The sequence below is a fragment of the Mesoplodon bidens genome, assembly GCF_964165515.1.
Source record: "Mesoplodon bidens genome assembly, chromosome: 15".
NCBI classification, from domain to species: domain Eukaryota; kingdom Metazoa; phylum Chordata; class Mammalia; order Artiodactyla; family Ziphiidae; genus Mesoplodon; species Mesoplodon bidens.
Window position 1 is genome coordinate 36,491,769 of NC_138171.1, and position 24,793 is coordinate 36,516,561.

General features: G+C 54.2%; 1 protein-coding gene across 15 annotated transcripts in view; it reads left to right on the top strand.

The window, feature by feature from the left end:
* The window catches only part of CUX1 (cut like homeobox 1), a 374,908-nt gene that overhangs the window by 341,742 nt on the left and 8,373 nt on the right, over positions 1-24,793 (top strand). For 4 of the 15 annotated variants that reach the window (XM_081255627.1, XM_081255626.1, XM_081255625.1 and 1 more), the window contains exons 15-16: positions 23,533-23,660; positions 24,398-24,464. In XM_081255627.1, the coding sequence (XP_081111753.1) occupies positions 23,533-23,660; positions 24,398-24,464 (195 nt within the window). Of the gene's footprint in view, positions 1-617; positions 883-6,037; positions 8,132-23,532; positions 23,661-24,397; positions 24,465-24,793 lie in introns of those variants that run through there. The other 11 variants (XM_081255632.1, XM_081255633.1, XM_081255622.1 and 8 more) reach the window with 8 other exon arrangements.

The window sequence follows — 24,793 nt, forward strand, 5'->3', positions numbered from 1 at the left end:
TTAGGTCCGACAACTCCACCACACCCCACCCGCCATGTGCACGCGCGTGCACACATACACAACACACACACACACAACACACTTTGACCGTGCTGTTTCGTGCCTCTGTGTCTTTGCACACACTATTCCCGCTTTCTGGAGCAGCCTCCTGCCATCTTTACTTCGCTGCCTAGTTTTTCTGGTTAATCCCTTTGTCCTTCAAGATTCAGTTTAATCATCATGTCTCCCAGGAAGCCTCCCCGGCCCCCTCCCCAGGCTGAGCTGAGTACTCTCCCTCAGCGCCCGCCTCCGCGGCACCCCACGCTTGCCTCCCTTATCACACCTTACTGGGGTCACCTATACTGTATACTTCTCTGTGTCCCCACTAAACCGTGGGTCGTGCAGGGACAGACGGGGACCTCACGTCACGACAGAGCAGGTCCTCGATGAGTGTGTGAATGGTTCTAGTCCAGGTGTTTTGAGATGCTCTCAGAGGAGCAGGCAGCTGCCACAGTCCACACGACGATGTCTGGGAGCGGAGGGCGGAGGGCGTACCGCGGAGCGTCGGGGGCGGGGCCGGGGCGGGTCTCCCCGCTGGGCCTGCCCCTCAGTCTGACTCCTCTCTCTCCCTCCCTCAGCCTACATGAAGCGGCGGCACAGCTCGGTTAGCGACAGCCAGCCCTGCGAGCCCCCCTCCGCTGGCATCGACTACAGCCAGGGCGCCAGCCCCCAGCCCCAGCACCAGCTGAAGAAACCCCGAGTGGTGCTGGCTCCCGAAGAGAAGGAAGCTCTGAAACGAGCATATCAGCAAAAGCCATACCCGTCACCAAAAACCATCGAAGAACTCGCCACGCAGCTCAACTTGAAAACCAGCACTGTCATCAACTGGTTCCACAATTACAGGTACGGTTCTGCTCTCGCCCAGTAAGTCAGCTACAGCTTAGAGAACGCGCGTTCAGCCCTCGGGAAGAGGCCGACGGGTACTGCAGACACTGGCTGTTCACTGTGCACAGGGACGATGTGATGGGGATTGAGAACTTGATGTTTGGTCAGTTAACTGGCTTCTTATTCGTACTGGCGTTTTAAACCCCAAAGACGTAGGGTCATATAGTTAGAGACCAGAAAAAAAAATCTCTCAGGGCTACCATTTAAAAAGGGAGAGTGTAGTCATTCATGGTTCCACAGTAGTGACTGTGTATTTGGTGATTTTTTTAATGCTTTCTCAGGGTCTTTTACAGTATTGTTTTCCAAATTAGTTTGATTCGTTTTGTAATTAAATCAATTAGGTAGTGTAAGACCCTTTCTTCTGGGAAAGTCATGAGTTAATGAAGATTTATTGAGCATCTACTAGGTCTGCAGACACTGAGCTATGTGTTTTAACCAGCACTGTATCACTGGATCCTCACAACTGTGTAAGAGATACAGTTTTTTCCACATTTTATAGATGAAAACATAAAGCGCAGAGGGGTTAAGTAACTTACCTGAGGAGGGAAGGGCCCGGTGCTCTCCTCTAGAACAAAGGACTGGGGTAAAATGTTTGGATTAGATCATGGAGATCCACTGACAGATAATGAATTGTCGATCACCGCTATAACCAAGACTCCCTACTGCTAGAAACCAAGAATTCTCAGTGGCCTGATGGAAATTCCTGCCTGTTTAATGCCTTGTACGTGGCCATCTCGATCGCTAGTTCCCATCAAAACATCATTTTCCCTAGGGCTCAGCAGAACTGGGGTAGGTGCTCCTGGTTATACCATGGTGACAAGTACACATGTACAACCAGTGCAGGTGGAGCCCTCATGGTTCCTAACCTGAAATAAGTTGCAGGCAACATAAGATCACAGTCAGGGGCTAGAGGGGGTTGTGTCTTAGAGTGGGGCCTGCCTCATTGGACAGGCGCTGCTGGAGCTTCTGACAGGGCACAATTGTTCCCAGGTTCTGAACAAATTGGAAAAAGTTTAACTATTAGATGGGAGCCAAAATAATACCTTTATTGCTGATGAGCTGCGTTAGCCGATGTAGCTTAGTGTGAGAGCCAAACAGACTTGCTCCCTGACCCTGAAAACCAGGCCGGTTTATCCATCATGGCACCACTGGCCCCGGCAGGCCTCCCCATGCGTAGGCTGGCTCCCAAGAAGACAAGGTACATGAGCTGAGCACGGCCAGCTTATTCATCCTACATTTACCAATCAGATAAAAACAGAGGCAGAGTGAGGTCAGCAGTGACAATAAATGGAGAGCTCCCTCTGCACGGAAGGAAACCTCCAAAGTAGTAAACTAAAGTGCAGTGAAGGCTAGTGAATGGAAACGTGGGCAGAAGTTCACCGCAGCCTCTCCTTGCCAGGTGTCACACAATCCTCCTTTCACTTTCTAGACACAAAGGTGCATTTGAATGTGTACTTTTGAGTCTTCTGCAAGTTATGTCCATTTTAATGCAAGAATCATAACCCTGGACAGGGGTGCCGGAAGCTGTAGATTGCTGAGCATCTGGGTAAAGGTGCTACCAGTCGCACAAAACATCTCCAAAGCCATTTCCCCTGGCCCTGCTGGGGCCACCTTTTTTTTTTTCCAGATCCCCCTACAGGCCTCAGTTGAGTGGCAGTCACTGCCTCCTGGCCAGGGCATGCGCTCTCCATGTTTCCCAGCTGGCCTCCTGACCACCATAGTAATGCCATCACATGATGGTCAGCTGGTCATTGTGGAGATGCCTCACTTAAGCATTTAAGCAAATTCAGCTATAAAGAGAGAAGGGGGAGATGGGAAGAATAGCAGTAGAACCTCAAAAGCTAGTCATGAGCTCAGGTCCAGACCTAGAGTAGATGGATGAGCAATAAATGCTTTCTGTCAAACATACTCCACAACAAAGCAGGCTGGTAAGTCAAGTGGGATAACCAAGGGCAGAGGTGAGTTTCACCTGCAGAGATCTGGATGAATATCCTGGAAGAGGTATGATATGGCAGAGTCTTGAAAGAAGAACTGAACTAGAGAAGAATTTTATAAGCCACAAAATAGGCTGGATGAGAAGCGACACCAGGTCATTCAGAACTGGCAGAAAGCCCAAAGAATTGAAGTCCCTTTGCCTAAGGTCACCCAAAGGAGAAGTGCAGAGCAGAGATTCCAACTGAGCGAGCACTCTCTCCGTGGCTTTAGCTCTTTCCCTTAAATGCTTAGTCCAGACCAGCTTACCTGGTACGTCCCTCAGAGCTTCACACAAGGACGAGCACACAGTAGCACTCAGCACACATGCACTGAACGTGTTTTAATTCCTAAGCAAGAGGGCAGTTTCTTAGGTTCTTTCCACAGTAGTTAAACATAAGTTGATTTATTTTTTACTGCGCCACTGGAACCCTTAGTAATGTTTGGGGTCGATTTTTGCCCCCATCAAAAAAATAAAATAAAACTTTACTTCCTCTTATCCTTTCACCCTAAGGAAATTAGAAGTACTCTAGGGTGACCATTTACCCAGGAATTTCAGAACAACATAGCACAGGACACCTGGTCTCCTGGAGAAGAACAGGTCCATTAGAAGAAGTTCTTCCAAGTCCTAAAAGCCATGGCATCCTGTCAGCCTTGCATGACTTGTCTGAAAAGCAGATTTGCTTCTGGGACCTGATCTTTCTAGACCAGAAGATAATCTTCCTCAGGGACATGGAGACAAATCTAGGCTAAGAAGGATGACGTCTCGTATCTGCTGAGCATATAACATGTGCCAGGCACTGAGCCAAGAGCTTTGTAGATGTTATCTCATCACTTCCTCTGATCAGCAGTTGAATTCAGTGCTTGCTGCCAGCCCCGTTTTACAGAGAAAGGTTATTATACACGTTAGCCGAGCCAGTGAGGGTGGCAGCCTGGATCCCAGGCCCTGGGCATGAAGTTGTCCCTTTCCTCCCTCAGCCCTTCTGTCTCAGCCTCAGTACTTACAACAGGGACTTTGTCATTGAAAAGGCAGCTAGATGGTAAGAACAGAAGAATAGTTCCTTTTTTTTTTTTTTGTCTACTTTGTGTCCTATAGTATACATTAATATTTAATTGTAACATCTCTGCAAGGAAGACACTATTCTCCGTATCTTTCTGCTGAGGAAACTGAAGCTCATAAAGGTTAAGGAACTTGCCCAAGTTGCCTGGCTAGTGAGTGACAAGCCAGATTTCAAACCCAGGTTTGCCTGGTTCCAAAAAGCCTGTTCTCCAAGCCGGGCCAGGCTGCCCCTGAGACTCAGAGTTAGTCCAGGGTGGGCCTGTGGCCTGGATGGGACCAAACCCTCAGCTGCCCACCTAGCCTCCCACCTCCGTAACCAGGGTGGAATGGGATTGGGGGTTCATCCCAACGGGTATTTCTGGCTGCCAAAGGGCTTAAAAGCCAGTAAAGAGCAGGTTCGCCCTCCCAGCAAAGTGCCCAGGAAGCTGTTTATGGGAGCTGCCATTTCACGGGCTCCCAGCGTAGCCCAAGGGAAGGAGGAGAGTCTTCCGTTATCCCTGGGAACTTCTGGGGGCCTTCAGGATCTCACCTGGGTAGCTCTGGCTCAGGAATCATCTTCAGGACAAGGGTCAGAGCTCACCCTATGTGTGGAGCAAAAAACTATGTAGCAGATAACCATGACCAGGGTTCTGATATACAGGACTCAACTACAGCCGGATTCTCCCTGGCCCCAGCCTCCCTACGTGCAGCACAGGACCTGGCATACTGTGGGTTCTCAAAAAATGTTACCTTTATTGAGTTATATGCACTGTAGCAAATATCTTCGTGTATGCCTAACCCCAGGGCTTTCTGCAGTCCCAGTTTCTGCAGGACACTGGGCTTGGTGCTCATTTCCCTGAAGATGCTTTTCCACTAACAGCTGGCTCATGATCAGAGGCTCTTTCAGCTCTTTGGAAGAAACACCTAGGGAGCCTTCTGATTAAGCCTAGTACTGTGAGCATGATGGGAAGAGAAATTCCAACACAAAACAAAACAGACTTAACAACAGCCCTTTCATGACATCACGAAGGGCTCCAAAACAGGGAAGGCCAGGGCCCTTCTGTAGCTGTTTCCTTCAGACCCCACAAAACAGTGAAGCACACTTTCCACCGCAGGCTGAACTCAGCTTGATTAAAACATGCTTGGGCTTCCCTGGTGGCGCAGTGGTTGAGAGCCTGCCTGCCGATGCAGGAGACACGGGTTCGTGCCCCGGTCTGGGAAGATCCCACATGCCACGGAGCGGCTGGGCCCGTGAGCCATGGCCGCTGAGCCTGCGCATCCGGAGCCTGTGCTCCGCAACGGGAGAGGCCACAACAGTGAGAGGCCCGCGTACCACAAAAAAAAAAAAAAAAAAACATGCTTGATGCGTTGGAGCACGTTATTTGGTCTCCTTCCTGCTTGATCAGAAATGACCCTTTCCTGGTTTTCTTTTAGAGGAGGGAGTTAGTTGAAATACCTAATTTGTCAGAATCCCGCCTCAGCCTTGACCAGAGGCCCTGCCTGGCCCGTGGCTCAGAGCGGGACACTGAAGATTTTCACTTTGGGCACCGTCTAGTAATTGGTTCTCTCTCACGAAGTCCAGATGAGGAAGCAGTGGTTATCATTCATGCTCTCCTTCCACGTATGAATTCAGTCGGCCTTTATCACCGTACACCAAGCACCATGCTGGGCCTGGGGTGTGCTAAGAATGGGACCTCGCCATTCACAGCCTGGTTGGAGGTGGACTGGCATGGAGGTGGAGGAACCTTGCCATTAAATAAGTAACGCTGGCGCTCCATCCTTGTGAAGAGGGGACTGGCATGCCAGCCAAGGGACAGGTTACACAGAGGCACCGAGTTTAGGAAACCGCGGGGTCTTTGCTGGCTCCTGGCTGGGAAGGGTGGGGCGGCTTTAAAGCAGGGCCCAGGAGCGGGCCCTGCTCCGCTCTGGGGCCCGCAGGGGCCTCAACGGCTGTGCCGCGGGTGGGAGTGTGAGATGCGGTGCGGTGGACGGAGAGAGGGCGTCGGGGCGGAGATGGCAGGAGGCTCAGGCCGCAAGGGAAGGGGCGCAGAGCGCCCGTGCGCGGCGGCCCTTTCATGGCGCCCCCCTGCTTGTGTCTCGTAGGTCTCGGATCCGCAGAGAACTGTTTATTGAAGAGATTCAGGCCGGGAGCCAGGGCCAGGCCGGGGCCAGCGACTCGCCGTCGGCCCGGAGCAGCCGGGCAGCGCCCAGCTCGGAGGGCGACAGCTGCGACGGCGTGGAGGCCGCCGAGGGCCCGGGCGCCGCGGATGCCGAAGAGTCGGGCGGCCCCGCGGCCGCCGCCAAGTCTCAGGGAGGGCCGGCCGAGGCGGCCATGGCCCCGGAGGAGCGGGAGGAGGCGCCGCGGCCGGCGGAGAAGGCAGAGCCGCCGCCCTCGGGGACCCCGGCCCCGGACGCCGCCACCGACGAGAGCCGGCCCCGGGCGCCACCGCCGCCGCCGCCGCCCGAGGGCCCCGCGGACGGCCCGGGGCCCGTGCCAAACCCCGCCGCCGCCGCGCCCGCGGCCGGGGAGGACGCCGCTACCTCAGCCGCCCCACCAGGGGAGGGCCCGTGCAGGGCCCGGGACGGCGCCGACAGGAGTTCCGCTTTGCCAAGCACCAGCGCGCCCGCGGCCGCCCGCAGGCCCAGCTCGCTGCAGAGCCTCTTCGGCCTCCCGGAGGCGGCGGGCGCCAGGGACTCGCGAGACAACCCCTTGAGGAAGAAGAAGGCCGCAAACTTGAACAGCATAATCCACCGCCTGGAGAAGGCCGCCAGCCGGGAGGAGCCCATCGAATGGGAGTTCTGAGAGGGCGCCGCCCGCCCGTCCCGCCGAGCCGGGCCGAGTCTGGCCGAGCCGGGCCGCGCCTGACCGGGCAGGGCTGAGTCGGGCCGAGCTGGGCCTAGTCGAGCCGAGCTGGGCCGAGTCGAGCCGAGTCTGGCCGAGCCGGGCCGAACCAGGCCGAACCAGGCCGGGCAGGAGGTGGGGGGCGCCGACTCCGCGGCCTGGACCTTGTTGCGCACTTACCGCCCTGCGGGCCACAGGGCAAAATCGCCATAGGCCAAGGTGCATATAGAAAACAAAGGAGCATTAAGCCCAATCTATGTCGTGTTTTCAAGGAAGAAAACGGAAATGTGTAGTCGAGCTTTTTTGTACCCTGAAGTGTTTTTTTTATTGCCCTAAGTGATTTCCACAGGTTCTGGAATAACTCTTACAGCTTTGCCTTGCGCCCTCCTCTTTCGTGTGGGCTTTAAAAAAAAAAAAAATCAAACCCACATATTAAAAGGGGGCTTTTTATCTGCCATCTAATGGCTTCAGAGCGATAATACACTATTGTCTTCTTAAACCAGGAAAAAAAGGGGGGGGGATTTTTCAGAAAAATTTAAAAAGAAAGTTTTTGTAGCTGTTCAGTTGCCACTAAGAGATTGCACAGTCAAACCGACTCTAAACACACTAGTTTGGATTCCTAAATATTTTCAAGCAAAGAATCTTCTCCTTTGAAACTTTGAATTAAAGTAAAACACATTTACTTCACATATTTTTTAACAAAAAGAAAAGTCACATCAGGAAACTATCTGATTTTGTGGTAGCTGACGTAGTGTTTTCTTGTACGTGAATAGAATCCTGACATGTAGTGCACATTGATCCATAGCTTTAACTGACTCTGGGCTTTTGCTGACCAGGGTTTGTTTAATACACTCCATTCTAGGCCAAATCAGGACAAAAAGAAAAGATCCGAATCTAGGTATTTTATAATCTGCTTTTTAACCTCTAACCGCAGAGCACGCTGATCAGACCTCATATCTCGGAGGTGTAGGAGACAAGTTAGAACTGTAGCATGTACCCGTTCATTTTGTTTAATTTATGGTGTCTTACGTCTGTGTTAGTGCGTCTTGCACACATACGAGCGTTGAAAGAAAGGAGGAAAGAGTAGGCCGCGAAGGTCGCCGCAGGCAGATCTGGGGCCACACAGGGCCCCTCGTAGGCAGCAGTCTTTCCACGACACAGAAGGCACCGCACCTCACACAACTCTCCCGGGCACCTGATGGACTGAGCCCCACCAGGGGACGCCGCTCCCTGGGCCTGGGCAGGGCTAGCGCGCGCACGCTCTCTCTCTCTCTCTCTCTCTCTCGCTCTCGCTCTCGCTCTCGCTCTCGCTCTCGCTCTCGCTCTCGCTCTCGCTCTCGCTCTCGCTCTCGCTCTCGCTCTCGCGCTCTCTCTCGCGCTCTCTCTCTCTCTCTCGCTCTCGCTCGCTTGCTCGCTCGCGCTCTCTGCCTTTCTCTCTCTCTCTCTCTCTCTCTCTCTCTCTTTCTCTCTCTCTCTCTCTCTCTCCCTCCCTTTCTTCCCACCACAAGCACTGATGACTGTTGACGTCGTGGGAAGCCTCCTTCCTTCCCTGCAGAAGAGAGAACGTGGCAGTCTGGGCTCGGCTCCCACCCCTATAGAGATGGCCCAAACTCACACCAAAACGCTGATGCTCTTCACTTCCAGACCAGACCATTGGCCCTCCATTCATTTTGCCTCTTGGAACGTTCTTTTATGCACAGTTTAGGGCAGTCTAAGTACAAATCAAAAGTCTAACTTGTCTCTGATTCCTCCTGTCGTCTATGTGTATATGCGTGAGAACAGAGGTGGATGAGTGTGTGTGTGCGTGTGTGCAATTTTATACGTCTGTGTATTTTCTTAAGTACCTGTGCACACATAGAGTGCATTACTGCCACCTTTTTTCAATAAGCTGTTTTATCAGTTATGGCTTCTACAAGTTTGCTAATTTAGACTCCTTTATTGCCATATCTTTAAACTAACAATAGATGATTTCGGTATATATATATATTTTTTTTTGCTTATTTATAGGTGCTGTATTTTATTATCTGATTGTTAGGAAGGGATGAGAGGGGCAAATATTCTTTAGAGGGATAGACTGCCGGCAGTATTGGGTATAATTTACAAGATGTAGTTGTCATACTGTATATTACTGATTGAAACCTTTTTGACCGTATTGTGTATCATTGAAACCTTTGTCTTAGGTCAACATCTTTGGATGACATTTTAATGGTGCATTCATTATTTCTTAAGTTTAATTAATATTACCTTTTTTTGATTTGGGGGGGTGGGAGGGAGTTCTAATTTTAAAGGTATGCTCCCGCTATTACACCTCAGTGTGCTTGTATTAATTAACTTGTAGGACTTTGACTGTAAGATGTGAAACCACATTTCTTGCATGATGTTTTAGAAATTATGTATTTCATTTACAGTCTTTTAACCTGCAACTGCAGCACTTAGTTCAAGTTTTCACAAGTTTAAGAGTCACTACACTAAAGACAATGCCTTTTCATGAATAAGAAGTTTGCAGAAGGCTCTAGGAGGCTGGGAGGCAGGCCGTTTGTCTTTTGATGGTTGCATATCATCTCTGAACTTGAAATCTGGTTCGGTGAGCAGAGAATTCAACATGGAGGAGCTTAAGGGGAAAACGGATTCACATCTGGCTGAATCCAGGTGCGGTGAGAAGAGCGAGTTTGCATTCGTGACCCTCAGGACAGCAAGCAGCAGAGCCCCTGACAGCACTGTGGTGCCCTCTCCACGAAAACTTCGAGGAGGGATTTTGTCGTCACGTGTGCTCAATCTCCAAATACCTGATTTTCATTAGAACGAAAAGCAGGGCGTTAACAGGGAATACTAGGGTAGTATTTTCGTTTTAAAGGCATGACTGTTATTTACTAAGGTGTGAAATCTGAGTAAATTGAAAAAGTATAAATCTGTCCATCCTAGTGGCCAAATAGTAACGTCTAAAACAGCCACTTTGGCTCTTCCAGGCAATTTAGTCATTTTTGTTGTTGTTTTGGTTTTTTTTTTAAACTAGGTTATTGTTGATTTCCATTCTATCTTTTTTGCCAGGCTTACATCTGGGTGCTCGATACAATCAGTTGGTTAAATTTTGCTTGCAGTTCCATGTTTGTATTTTTTCCTCTATTTATTTTATTTTATTTTTTTGATTGCGATCCCAACCCTATGATCTCTTGTGTTAAGCTGTCACTATAATACTTTTAAGAGCTGCCACTAAATAATAGAAACCGGGGCAGGGGAGGGGGTGTCCCCCTCCTCTTTGCGCCCCTCATTTTGAGTCCAAGGGTTGATCTTTCATCTTGAGAAGCAATATTCAAGTGCCTTGAACAGCATCCTCTCCGTGGGCTTTACCTTCAGCTGGCTGGCGTTCCAAGCAGTAGCTCCCGCAGGCAGCCGACCTCTTCCTCTTTACGCTCCATCAGTTTAAAAAGCTGATTTGTACCTCTCCCCTGGGGAAAACGGTTTCCTATAAAACACTAACACTTAATTACAAGCTCCATTATACCATTTTAAATGGCTTCTTTTTGTTAATTGAAGGCAGTGTTCATAAGTTAAGGTTTTTGCCATTACTTAGCTGGCTAAGTGGAGGCTCCGCGTACAGTCAGTGTTCACGTTCAGCCTCTTGACCCGTTCCTGCCCACGTTCTCCTGTGGTGTCTGAGGTGGAAGGGGTGTGGGTTCTGTCCCAGCCCTGTGCCCGCTCGCTCCCGCCACCTGCCTCCCAGATGGCCTCTTCCCTTGAACTTATGGATCAGGCAGGGTTGTCTCTGACCTCTGTCTACCAGACCCCCCTTCTTTAGAAAGGATTACCACAGCCATCTAGCTCTAACTCGGTTTTCCTCAGAGCCTACCTTCCCAAAGAACATCACGACACAAGGTGGCTTACGGTCAGCAGACTGGAGAGAAGTCTCCAGGAAATGCCAGGATCTTGACTTATATGACTACTCTCAAGCCACGGCCACTACGTCTGGGAAAGTGACCCAGGCAAAAAGATGAGAGTTCATGGCCTCCCTGGGACGGTTTCCCTGAACTTCCAAAGCACAAATGCCTCCCTGCTCATCTCCCTCCTGTGGGCATCTTTGTTTTCCCCCCATTTAAAAGCCAGATATGCTGGTGGGTGGTCCACACCCAGAGTACGACAGAGCTTTGGGTTAAGTGTGCGTCTGTTCTCCCTCTGGCTGTGAGAGACCCTCCCCAGCCAGCCCCAGGCCCAGCCGCCAGCTCCAGGAGGAAGGAAACACCCGAATGCCTCCATGCCTGGGGCCACATCAGCCCACAGCCCTGAGCAGACCAAGCAGAGGGCAGGCTGTACGCAAGCTCTGGCATCAGCTAACTATCCTCAGATCACCCAGCAGTTGTGCCCTAAGAGGTCGGGACGAGAGTCACCGGACAGCTCTGTCCGCAGGCAGGTGCCTTTCCGGCTAAAGTTGGCCTGGATTTCTTTGTTCTCCCTGAATTCATGTCCTTACGTGTAGGGGTGATCAATGAACTCTACTGACTTTCTATGCAATGTTTTTCATTCCTCTGATTGTAGGAAAACAAACCTCCCTGAAAATAGCAGAGGAGCCAGGGGGAGCATAACGCCTGTCCTTCAGGGCTGAGCACAAAGTGAAACAGCGATGGTGATTTACTAGGTCTTGAACTTGGGGACAGTAGCCTTTGCCTTAAATGCACTGTGGCAGGCACCTCTCGACGGGCCTGTGAAAACAAGAGTCTGTCCTTAGCCGTCCCAAGCTGCTCCTCTCTGAGGCCAGTAAGCCAGCTGCATGGAGCGGGTGGAGCAGGGTGAGGTCCTGGCGAGCGTGGTGGGCTGGTGGTCGTGCCCCTTCAGCCTGGAGGTGTGGCTCCCTCCCTGGATGTCCTTTGTTGTCACACTCATTTGTCCCCTTCTACCTCACTAACCATGCTCCCACTCGATCTTACCCCTCACCCCTCAGAAACGTGAGGCAAGTGGGATCCGGGAAGAGAAAACCTAGAAGCGTGGCGTCCGTGAGTGTATCTTGGCCTGGTGGGCAGGCGGCTTCCCTCTTGTGAGCACAACACGGACAGACAGCTGTTCTCTGTGAGGCACGGGGACTGTCCTCTTGGCTTCCACCTGTTCCTGAAGCTCTCACAGCTGTTTCCTTTGCAGGCAGGGGCCGTCTCGGGCCTCAGAGGGCCTTGCCTTTGGCCCGCCTCTGCACTCTGTCCATTCCTGCTCAGCTGTTAAGATCCGTCACAGCCATTTCCCTTGCCCTGGGCTGCCCCTCCATGGCCACGTGAGGTCACTTCCCCAGGATTCCCACTTGGCCTCGGGGAGCTCTGCTGTCTCTGGCGCTGGGCGGTTATCGTTTCAGCCCCTCTGTGAGACCTCCTTGGGAATCTTCTGAAGGGCAGGAGAGAATACGGCCTTCTCCAGCCCTCATGCCCAGTCTTCAGTCACGTGACCCTTTCTTCCCCAAAGAATAGGCCAGTTTCCGCCCCCGTGCTGAAGAAAACCAGCTCCCAGGGCTGCTGGTTAGGTGAGGTGGCCAGAGTGTTCTGATGGAAGGAACTTGGAAGCGCTTACCGGGAGGAGCTTACATTTAGAGCCCCCCCCACCCCACCGCCGCTGCTGCTGCGGTCTCGTTTGGGCCTTGATGGCGTTAGGGGAGCCTTCGTGACCCCCGAGGCAGAGCTCCTGCCCTAAGTGTCAAGGTGGTGGCCTGGGACTCCAACATGCCGTACGTCTGTTTCCCCAGTGCACTGAATGTCGGTCCGGCCAGCAGCACACCTGCTTGCTAAGAGGATGGTCCAGTTTGGCATTGTTAATTCCCATTCCCATCCCTCGCTGCCTTTTGGTAGACGAAAACTACCGGGAAAAGAAGGGAAAGCAAGTTGCCAGTTAAAGTTCCAAAAAAGATCAAGGCTTTGAGACCCTTAGAGATGTGCAGAAAACTGGGGCCAGAGCACTTGGGGCTGATCGAGGTGGCAGAGGAAGGGCCGTGGGCAGTGCCGAGCTGAGCATAAAATGAGCCCTACCCTGGAGTCTGCCCTGCCCTAGCAGCCTGGGAGCCTCATCCCTGGTCAGGGAAGAAGAAGGACATGCAGTTCACCACCACCACCACCACCGTCTGTCCCATCGCAGGAACTGCCCCCACCAGCCCAGGCCTTCTGTCACCACCTTCCCTCCAAAGAGACTGTGTCCACGCTGTCAGTGGCATCCTCCCCATTTTCATTTTTGGATGAAGTGACATTTAGCTTTAACAAGACATTTCCAAAGCGCCTAGTCTCCTCCAAAATGCTAATTTTAAAAGTTGGGCATTGTAGGTGAAGGACCTTAAAAAAAAAAAAGGCTAGTGAGAGAAAGACATTAGGCTAGGCATAAATGTGCACTTCCCATCCCCACTATTCAACATTTAAAATAGCTTTGAGTTGCTCTTCATGGATCATTTTAGCTTATCCAATAGTGTAGAGTCTGTGTTACTGTAATTTCTGTAGTGTTTAGGCTTTCATCTCTACCACAAAATATGCTATTATGCTATGTATCAAGCTTTCTGTGATCAGAAAGGAAAGGTGCCTTATATCTCAATGTCATGGCTACATCCCTATGGAAAATAATCAGAAGCACAGTGTGTACGGAAGCATTGGGACTTCCGTTGGTGAAACCAGACACCAGTCAGCAAGATGCATTGAAGTGGCACGGGGCTGCTTTTGTTTTCTGGTTCCCTTTCTTCTCCTTTTTTCATTTTCCTTTTTTTGTTCTTTTCTCTCTCTCTCTTTTTTTTTTTTTTTTGCCTAGTTTGCTTTAAACAGAAAGCACTTAAATAGATGACTATGTGTAAAAGCTCTGTGCAATAGAAATCATTTTTCTTCATTTTTAAGAGGTAACGTATTGCACACCAAATGAACTCAAAGTAAGCTTTAGACCAGGACGATTCAGGTTGTGGAGGAGGACAAGTTTGTCCACTGTAGTTCCGTGTGTTCATGAACTGAAGGGAAAACAGGCCTCCCCAGCATCCCCCCACCCCCATCTCAGCTTGCCTCTTGCTGACCGCCAAGCTAGGCGTGTAGGGCCCACGGGCACCCACCAGAACTTCTGGCTGGGTGGCAGGGCGGGTGGAGGGGGTCTGTGACTCAGCAGCTGAGAACCTTCCCCAGTGTGAGACCACAGCTATCCCTTCCAGCACTTAACCTTTTCTTGTTGAGATGGATTGACTGCTACTGACCCGCCAGCGTGCGTGAGGATAATTATAAAAGGATGTTTCCTTGAGAAAAAAAAAAATTATTTCTAGCCTCTTCTATTTATTATTAGGTTAATCCTTTAAGTACTTATCAGGAGTATATTGTTATTTTGTGTCGTTGTTGTTGTCATAAATGCTTTTTGCTATCACTCCAGTGGTTACCGTCTTCTGCCTCCTGCCCTCCCCGGCCCCAAAGAACCCAAGGGTCTGGGAGATGTGGAGGGGGGTGGGGGGGAGGGGGGAGGGGGGCCGGCGGGGGCTTCTCCAGCAGAATCAGACGTCTGTCTCCAGGACAGCCACCCAAATACTGGTGGTCTCCACACGTCTAACTTTTCAAAATGAGAGAGTTGATGAACAACAAAAAAAAATGTACCAATGTAAGGAAACGCCAGGTTGAAGGACACTCGCATGAGGAGCTATAGAGGAGACTTAGAAAAAGCAAAGCTCGGTTCCCCAAAGCCTCCTAGAGCCTCTGGTCAGACTTCTGGGTTCATGACGTTTCAGGAGCCCCGGGCAGAGCGGGTGCGGCGGCCTGGTCGAGGCTGACTTCGGGTGAGAAAGGTTTCCGGCAAGGCTCACATGGGCTGACAGGTTTCGGTTGGCTTTCGTTTCTGTTGTTGTTGTTTTCCTTGCCTGCAAAGTTGGTCAGAACCTTCTCGAGGAACAACCGTGTTTCTTAGTCGGGCTGCGGCTTAAGGACCCACCCCAGGGGGGTGGGGTGGAGTCCCTTATCCCCTCTCACATGGTCAAGTGTGGAGGAAGTTTGGACCAGGGGCAGAGCTTTCTGTGGCTAGAGGCACAGCCAACAAGACACCCAGTTGCTTGCTCATCGGGTGTTGGGGTGCAGTGGGACTGGTGGTGGAGGCCAAGGTGGGGCTCCCAGAGGGCCCACCGACCGCCAACTCACTCTCCGTGCCACGACTTTTCCCTCCTCTGACATCATTTGGGGTCCTGCTTCTGTCCTCGTCTCTTTGAAAGAAAGCCCTCTGATGAAATAACGGCCCCCATCCCTCCCCCGCCAAAGGGTTTTCATTTCCCTCCAAGTAGTCTATGCATTTCTCTCTCTCTCTCTCTCACTCACTCTCAAACCGTTTTCTGCCTCCTTGGAAAAACGGGCATCTCATGTCCCACTCTCTGAGACCCCCTCAGAAAATGCTGTGCATTTGGGAGGCATGAGGATTCGTTCAAAATTCCAAAAGCATTTGCGGATAGCTTGTCATAAAATAAAAGTGGGGAAAAGCAAAAGAAAAGGCGGTGTCCCCCACGTCCCTTTCCACTGAGTAAGACCTAGCTCTTTGCAATTGTGCAATAAACTACTTGCCATGAGAGCGGGTGGCCACGCTCCTGCCCAGACTACTAACTAGCACAGCACAGGACGGCCGGCCGCACGGCGGGCCTCTTCCAGATGACTCCTAATAAGCTCAGCTCCCACCCCCACCGCACCCCGTGTCTTGTGGTGTCTTACATTTTAGCAGTATTTTATATTTTCTGTAATGCACTAAGTCTTAGATGTTTTTAGAGCTCATTTGTTCATACAATCACAGACTTTTTTTTTAATCCTCACAATGACCCAATTGACCAAAAAAAACACAAAAAAACAAAAAAAAACATCATTTTTGTACAAATAGCTTTGAGAAAGGTCTCTGTTGTGTTGCTGTGAGCCATCTCTAGTAACATTTTATTTCTGCTATTTGTTTTCAACACGGTAAGTCAAAAGTTGATCCGCCTGGCATGGGGGTGGGGGGAGGCACCCGTCGGCCCCCGGGCGTTGTCCCTTCTGTCTTTGGTTAGCCATACGATGTTTGTTCTCAGCACTGTACAACGGTCCCTATATGATATGGAGAAGCAATATCACTGTATGAAACTCACACCATGTATTATTATTATTCACTAGCACCGTAGGTGTGATAATTGAAGTAAATATCTTTTATACAAACACAAGAACGTGTGGGTCGTTTTTATTTAAAGGGCTCTGGCCTGAGGAGGAGCAGCAAACACTTTCATTTTGGGTTCAAAGGGCACCTCGATAATTGCCTTCCCGTGCTTCCTGGGGCGTGTGGCGTCGGGGCAGGTGTCGGCAGGAACCTGGGCCGGGCATAGGACGCGTGGGGATCTGGGGACCAGCAGGCCCTGCTGTCCTCAGGTCTCCGTCTGGGCACACGGTACGTGCTCTGTAAGGGCCTGCATCGCTGCTTACTGTTATGTCGCCCTTACCGTTCGGGTACCTTTGAAGTGTTGGCCCTCCTGGCACCCGCCTCCTTGTCTGTGAAATAGGGGCACCGTCGCGAGTCTCACAGGCCTGTGAGGACCAGGAATGGTGGGCGACCGTGTAGGGTGTGGCGCCGGCGGCCTGGCCTCAGCCTGCTCTGTGGGGTCTCTTGCTTCGTCCCTGACTCCTGTGATGTGAAGAAGGACAAGCTCAGGGCACCTGTGAATGCAGGCGAATGGGTGGGAAGACGAAGGCGGGAACCGTGTCTTGTGGGCTTCCAGAATGATCGGGCTCCTGAGAAAGGGCCTCTCCAGCCAGCGCTCAGGGCTGGAGGTGGGAGAGCCCTGCAGAGTTGGCTGCTATGTGGTCCATGTGCTCGTGACTGAGGAGGCTTCTCGTCTTGAGATTTACAGGATTGGAAAAGAATTGCCATCCTCACCAATGTAGGACTGGTGGTGGGGGGGAAATATTAGTTCGTTGTGCCTTGATGTGTAGGTTTCAGCATGTGAAGCTCCCACACATGATACAGAAGCGTGAGCTAAACGCGACTCAATTTCCCCTCCATAGGAGACCCCAGAGCAGAGAGAGTCTCCCACCAGTGCTAGGGGCTTCCAGCAGCCCCTGTCTCAACCTGTCACTCGAGTGTGGAAGTGTAGAGCTGTCCCCGAATGTCTGCCCACCCACCCTCCATGGGAGAAGTTGGCCTAAAACCAGTAAGGCTCTCCCAGTTCGGCACTGAGAAACTTAAACCTCACTGGGAATCTTTTCTGTTTCTAGTTTAGGCAGAGCCCCACTTTTTAAAGATCCTTTAACTAAATTAAAAGATATAATGTAAAAAAAAAAAAAAAGCACTTAGCACAAACTCTTTTTACCCAGAAGATCTCCCCAAGTGCTTTTGCCCTGAGATTTAATTAAGCAGAAGTGCAGTTGCACATGGTTTCGCAGGGCTGACTCTTGTTTTTGTAAACGGCCAGCTCCAGAGGCAGAAAAACGAGCAAGATTTCAGGCTCTGACTGCCGTCGGGTGCTGTCCCCACGGGGGCAGAGCGTTCAGCCTCCCTGTGCACGGCCTTTCTCCTTTCTCTCTGGTTAAGTGGATCTGAGCAAAATTATGTGCCTTATTTAATGCACTGGGGAATTGCAGGTTTATACAGGGTAAGGCGACACGATGATGTAATTATTAAAGTGCATGAGTCGTCCACAGCAATCCGGTCTGCTGGTGTTTAAAAGGGCTTTCAAGTGGCTGCCTTGGGGTGTGTTGCTATCTCCTCCATGGTCCTAGATGCTGGATTTGGGGGACACGCAATTTGCAGGCCCACGTGTGGGGAGCCAGGGTGAGAACCCAGAGGGCTGGGGAGAACTGTTGTGATGTTGGTGGGCACCTGGGAAAAGGCTAGCAGATTTCACCAGAGTGGCCTCGACGTGGGAGGTGGCATTTGTGATGGACAGGCAGGGAGGACACCCAAATCGAGGGGCAGCACGTGCACAGAAGAAGGGCGACAACCTGGCGGGTCAGTGGAGCAGGAAGCCGCGGCGCTGGGGTAGGGCGTGCGAGGCGGGAGGCGGACGACCGTACTGTTGGTAAGAACAAAGCCAGGTCTGGAGGGATGCTTCACTAGGTGACGCTTGTTCTCTGATGTCGAGAAGGATTCGGGTGCAGCCGAGAGAGTCTGCAACCCTACTTGGAGTGAGGGGGCCCCAGCCAGGGAGGAAGTGCCCCTCACCCCCTGGAGCCCCCAGCAGGTATGCACTCACTGACTGGGGTGCAGGGTCGCCCTGGGGCTCCGCGCTGGCAGATCTGCAGGCCCAGTGCCAGGGCACAGCCTGGAGGGATCTGGGTGAGGCCTGAGCAGTTATCAGGTGGTGGGTCCAGCAGAGGCCAGCTGGCCCTGCCAGGCTCCTGCCACCTGTGCCCAGCCACCTCTGCCCCAACCTGGGAGACGTGCAGCCCTGGGGATCCCTGTGCAACCTCCCACCTAGAAGAAATGGTGCTTCTCTGCTGGGCGGAATCCGCCAGCGAATCGCACACTGAGGGTTCACTGTGGATCACTGCTCTGGGCGCTGGGGTTATAGCCGGAGACAAACAAGGAGCTGACCTTCTAGTGTGGGGAAGAAGATGATAGACATAATAAATGAATAAGTGAATCACATGGCCACTTAGACGGTGCTAAGTGTTATGGGAGAAAAACAAGGCAAGGCGACAGGAGGAGCAGGTGGAGAGGTTAAAGTTTTAAATAGGTGGTCAGGGTAGGCCTCACTAAGAAGGTAACATGTGGACAGAGTCTTGACAGAGGTGAGGGAATGAACCATACAGACACCCAAGGGAAGAACATTTCAGGCGGAGGGAACAGCAAGTGCAAAGGTCCTGTGGTACAGACGTGCTTGGAAACCAGTACAGCTGGAGCACAGTGACCAAGGGGAGGGGCAGGAGGTGACGAGGTCGGAGAGGCAAAGGGGGAGGCGTGGCAGGTGGGGCCTGGTAGGGCTCTGGCTGTTGTTACTCCGAGGGATGCGGGGGGCCTATAAGATTTGAACAGAGGGTGGTCTGATCTTACTGTGTAAAAGGCTCTCTGGCTGTTGCTTTGTGACTAGATTGTAGGGGTGAGGGTGGAGGAAGGGAGACCAGTGCGGGGGGCTGTTGCCACAATCCAGGTGGGAGGTTGCAACCCGGACCAGGTGGTGGCAGTGGTGAAACTGATTGGATTCTGGATCTATCTGGAAGAGAAAGCCAAAAGCAGGACATGTGACAGATGAGATGTAAGGAGTGTTGGAGAAGGGCAAAGTATGGCCCCAGGGGTTTGGTCTGAGCCACTGAAGAATGGCCTTGCTTCTGCTCCTCTCAGCCCAGAGGATGCCGCCTCTTGGGGCCATGGGACTGGGGCTCCTGTTGGGGCGAAGCAGACTGCGGGGTGGGGGTGGGGGATCAGGCTTCAATTCGGACCCGTTAAGTTTGAGATGTCACTTAGACAGCCAAGTGGAGGATAAGCCCAGGGAAAGGAGTAGACTGGAGACGTACATGCACTGGAGGGTCATCGGCTTATAAATGGCACCCGAGGTGGCCAGAGTGAACGAGAGGAGAGAGAAAGGCGTGCAGGGGTGGCGCCCTGGGTGCAGCAGCGTTCAGAGCTTGGAGGGGAGAAGGACCAGCAAAGGAACCCGAGAAGGAGCTGCCAGCAGGGCAGGAGGCCCGGGACAGTGCCCTGGAAACAGGTGCTGATGGGTCAGTAAGATGAGGGCTGAGAAGTGAGGGCGCAGTGAGGTGTGAGGCCATCCGTGACCTTGACGAGGACAGTTGGTGGAGTGGGCGTCCAAGTCTGACGGGGAGGGTTTACGGAAGTGGACACTCGAGACTAGGCACCTTCTTCAGGGAGTTCGGCTGGAGGGGTCAGTGGGGTCAAGAGAATGGGAGGCTGTGCGTTTCAGATGGGAGGGTAAAGTGCTTGCGTGCTTGTGGGAAGAAGCAAGCGCCGCAGGACACGGAGGAGACTTGCTGAGGCCGCACAGAGCGAGGTGCTGGCACCTGCAGGCACAGGGAGGCATCTCTGGCCGCCCGTGGGGACACCCGGGCACAGAGGTGGGGAGGGGCCGGCTGTGCCAGTGGCTCACCTCCCCTCAAACCCCTCCAGGGCTCCCGCCTGGCTCGCAGGTGGCTGATTTAATAAAGGGGTCCCCCGTGTTCGGGAAAGCCCTGGGTGTGACACCATCCGATCGCGATTGGGGTACGTTTCTGCATTAGATCGCCCTGCAGTCAGAAATCAGGCCTTTACCCGCAGTCATAGTCCTGTCTCCTTAAGTCTTGACCTTGACGTTGCTTTGCTTTCTTTCTCCCCTCTGTGAAATTGAAATACACCCCCTAGAAAGCCCTTCCCAGATTCTCCCAGAAGGACGAGGTCCCATAAAGCTTCATAAAGGGAGGGGGACTGTCTCAGACCCACCTGACATGGGCCACCTTTCAGAGGCGAGGGGTCTCTCTCCACCGCCCCAGCCCCAAGCCCCACGCTCATCCCTCGGTTGCACCTCCCCCTCCAAGACGCAGCCTCTCTCTCTGCACAGGCTTTTCCCCGGGTTGCAGATACTCCATCCTGCAGCATCCTCCTGAAAAACCCCTCTCTTGAGGATGCCGCCCCCCCATCTGGCATCTGTCCAGAGCGGGCTTGTCCCCACCTCTACACCCCTGCTTCTCCCCACCTCCGCCACTGCCTTGCCCGAACGCTCCAGCCTTTCTTGAGACCCCCGTGACCCCTCCTCACTCACTGACGTCTCCTATTCAACGTGGTGTCTTAGCGCTTCCTCCTGATCTCCCCCCGGCTGCCTGCTACCTCTTCTCGGGGTCTTTTCCGGGACGCTCCTGAAAAGGTCAGCATCCCCAGAAGTTCTGGCCATTCTCACCCAGCACGCTCTGGGCATCCATGTCTGCTGCGGGGCGCTCAGTCACCCCAGGACCCGGAGGTCTCCGCAGCCTGCATCTGCAGCCTGTGGGTCCCGCTCCCCACCATACATGTCCCCTTAGCCGTTCCACTGGCACTTCAGACTTGCCATAGCCCAACCACCCAGCGGCTCGCCCCTTCCCCATCTGGGTGGCTACTTCCAAGCACAGGCCTACCCTCCTGGGTTCTCCGCAAAAATGGGGGTCACGACTCTTTCCAGGGCCTTCTACTGCCTTGCCCCAGGGCTCGAATTCAAGCCCAGGTCGGCCAGACTCCAGCTCAGCACCCTCCCTTGACACCAAGTGGCCACCCAGAGACGTGAGAGGAGACGGAAGGAAGTGAGGGGTGGCGGGTCCCACCCAGGGCCTTCCCGCAGCCTTGCCCCATCACCTCCACTGCCCCGCCTTTGCCCGGCTTCTTCCCGGTGCCCCACAGGCAGCTACCTCCACGCGAGCCATGAGGGCACGCCAGCCAGCCCTCAGCTTCACCCAGAGCCACTTCTTGGGGAACAGCCACCGCCAGCACTCAGCCGTGCACCCCCGGAGGTCTCCTCAGTGGCTCACCCGCTGCCTGGGAGCTTCTGCAGCAGTGGCTGAGGCAGGCCCTCCAGACCAGCTTAACCGAGTGGCCTGGCGCCCACTGGCTGGGGCAGCCTAGCACAGAGGGCTTGCTGGCAGGGCTCTCACACGCGCACAGAGTGTCACGTGTGCACGGGCAGGGACCTGGGTACCCACTCACCCCCAGCACCAGACACAGGCACAGACGCGCAGGGAACCTGGATGTCCCCTCATCTCCCCCCTGCCCACGGACGGCTCCTGGAGCTGCAAGCCGCTCCTTACCCAGGGGCCTGCCGAGGAATCGTCTCACTGACATTTTAGCCAACGTTTGTGCCGTGCTTGGGTCCCCTCAGAACAACGCTGCACGCACACCTCCCGGGACTGAGCAGCAGGCCACCTCTCCACGGGCTCCCCGACCTCCACCCTGTCCCTTCTGTCCCCGGGGCCTTCATCCCTCAAGGTGGGAGGCTGGCCACCTGCGCCCTCTCTGGGCTCCACGCCCTCCTCTCATCCCCGGGCGGGGTCTGTCCACCCAGAGCCGTTTTTGGACATGCTCCTCTTTGTGGCTGTCCCTTTGGACGCCCGGTGCCCAGAACTGAACCTGTCCTCTCCCTCAGCCCAGGCCCTTCACCTCTAATAGTGATGCCCTCAGGACTTCCCCGGCGGTCCAGTGGTTAGGACTCCCTGCTTCCACTGCAGGGGGCGTGGGTTCGATCCCTGGTCAGGGAGCTAAGATCCCACATGCTGTGTGGCACGGTGGAAAAAAAAATTTTTTTTTTAATTTTTTAACATTAATAATGATGCCCTCTCCCTACATACACCTCACCATGACTCGCGTCCACCTTCCTCCTGTGCGTGTGTGATGCTCACCAAGGCCCCGTCGCCCAGGCCAGCGGGTGATGACACTTGGGGGGCCGCTCTGGGCCTCTCCCCTCTGGGGTCTACTTAAAGCTCCTGGAGGCCACCCAGGGCCTGCAGGCTGAAGTCCAGACCCCAACCCTGCCACCCACGGTCCTCCTCCATACCCCAGCCTTGCCTTCGGGTCCAGCCTCTTTCCCCAGCCCCACCCTGGACCCTCACTTCGGCCGACACCACCTACCCGCCAGGTACAGAAGGAGCTCAGTGGTGTCTGACGGAAGAAATCCACTCAGAGCCTGAAGCAATGGAGACCCTGATGTGGGGAGGGCTTAGACATAGTCGGCGGTGCACACCTGGGGTCTGCACGGTCCCAGGCCGGGAAGCCTCGGTTCCTCCATCTGTAAAATGGAAATCATCTGATCTGACTGATGAGACTGTCGTGAGGTGTGTAAAGGGCTGGGTGTGCAGCAGGCACCCACGAGACGGAGCAGGTGGGGGTGAGTCTGCCCAGGAGGGCCTGGTGCCATTCTCCTGGCACTGCCCACAGCCTGAGGCCTTGGGGCATTTCTGAGGCAACAGTGCCCCCTGGTGGCTACACAGTCTACCCCGAAGCACAGCACTCCAGGCCTCCGGCCTCAAGCCTCCGCTACCCTCTCTGCGGCTCTGAGCAGGGTTTACTGTCGCCATTTTATAAATGAGGCCCAGACAGGGCAAGTCGCTGCCCAGCGTCACACAGCCAACCAGAAGTAGGGCCAGACCTCAAACTCGGGTCTGCCCAGCTGCCAGGCCACTGCTGTCCTCCCTGCCGACGGCAGCTGAAGGCACCCACGGGGACTGTGCTGGGAGCCTCGGCAACATCTCCCACCCTCCAAAAAGGCAGGAAAGTCCCCACACAGAATTATTTTGGATTTGCTTTGTTGTAAAGACGACACCTGGCACCGGGCTAGGAGAGAGGGACGGGGCTGTGGGCCAAGGGAGTCCTGGGGGAGCTGCTCCATCCCTAACGCTGCGCTGAAGCGTGTTGGCGGAGGGGCCGAGCAAGTCTGGTGTCAGTGGGAGCCCTCACTCCCCCGGCCCCTGCTCGGTCTGAGGGAGGCCGTCCTGCCCCCCACTGCACCTCCCTTACCTTTCTCCCCACTCCTACCCGCCGCGGCATCTCTCTGGTCATTATCCCAGGGCATCAGCCCTGGAAGAAACTTGGGGCTCATTGGGTTCAGCTTCCTTGCCCTGCTTGCCGGAAGCAGTGAGGCCTGGAGAGGGAGAGGGGCTGGTCACAGCGGAGCCGGGGAGGGGGCTGCCCGTTGCTCCTAAATCTTTGACATGGGCCCCTTCCCCTACTCAGAGAATTCCACGAGCAGCTCATGCCAGGAGTGCCCGACCCCTGCCGGCTGGGCTAATGCTGGCCCCTCGGGCAGGGGCACAGGCTGTGGGCTGGGAGGCACAGAGCGGGGAGAGCACCGCGGGTCCCACCAGCCTGCCTCTGACGGCCACGTCTTCCTTTGGCACAGGGCGCTGTGCAGAGCTGCAGGTCCACGTCACGGAGGTCACGGCCACAGCAGCCGAGCAGAGGAACCTGATCGCCCGCTTGGAGCAGGACCTCAGCACCATCCAGTCCATCCAGCGACCGGATGCCGAGGTGAGCCCACCCCCGACCCTGCCCCCTCACCACCTGCCCAGGGCTCTCTCAGCCTCACTGAATACCAGCTTTCCAAGTAAGCCAGCCCATTCCTCAGGCAGCTGGTGTCCACCTGCCCTGCCCCAAGCCCCACAGGGGCTGTCACCTACAGCCTCTGGGTTTTGTCTGCTCACTTCACCACAAAGGCCCAATTGGGGATGCCCAGCCACAGGGCAAAGGACACAAAGCCCCCTGTGTCCGGGCACTGGCTTGGACCTCTGCCCTGGGAGCTCTGGGCAGAAGCAAGGCCGGGATTATCCACCCATCTCACAGCTAGAGGACCTGAGGCCCCGAGATCAGGGAAGGCTGGAGCCCTAAGGACCCTTAGAGGTCATCACATCACCCACCTCATTTTACAGATGAAAAAATGGGGCTCAGGGAGAGAAGCTGGGCTGCCCAGGGCCACACAGCAGGCTGGCTGGCAGGGCCTAGTTCGCCTGGCCTCTGACGCCCATCAGGGCCAAAAGGCCCGGTGTGAACCCCACCACTGAGCTCTGGCCTTGGGGTGAACCTGGGGCCCAGCCTTATCTTCAGTGGCCCACACGAGGCATCCTCTTAGGTCCTGCCACCGCTGTGCCCAGCCCCTGCCTCCAGACCGCCCCACCTGCTCCTTGCCCCCTATGTGCTTGGCCTCCTTGAAGGCTGTGCTCAATGCCCAGTGTGGAGGCACCTCCCTGACCTCTTCCTCTCACCTGCAGGGCGCAGCCGAGCTTGGCCTGGAGAAGATCCCCGAGCCCATCAAGGAGGCCACCGCCCTGTTCTATGGTGAGGAGGGGCCTAGGCAGTGATGGGCAGGGCAGGAAGGGAAAAGAGGTGGTACGGCCTGGGCCATGGGCCCTAAAGAGCACTCTCCTCCCACAAAGAAGGTCAGGCCTCGATGGCAGCAATCCAGCAGAAACCTAAAAGAGGGGGTGAGCCCCCCACTTGCCCTTCTAGGCCTCACCCCCCCACCATGGGACCCTGACCCCATTGGCCCTGCCAGAGGCCGTCGAAGGCTGGTGGGCGTTGGCTCCCTGGGGAGGCCTCAGCCCTGAGATGCAGCCAGAGGGCTGGAGGGGAGGTGCCTCCTTGGGTGTTGAGGCCAGAACCCGGGG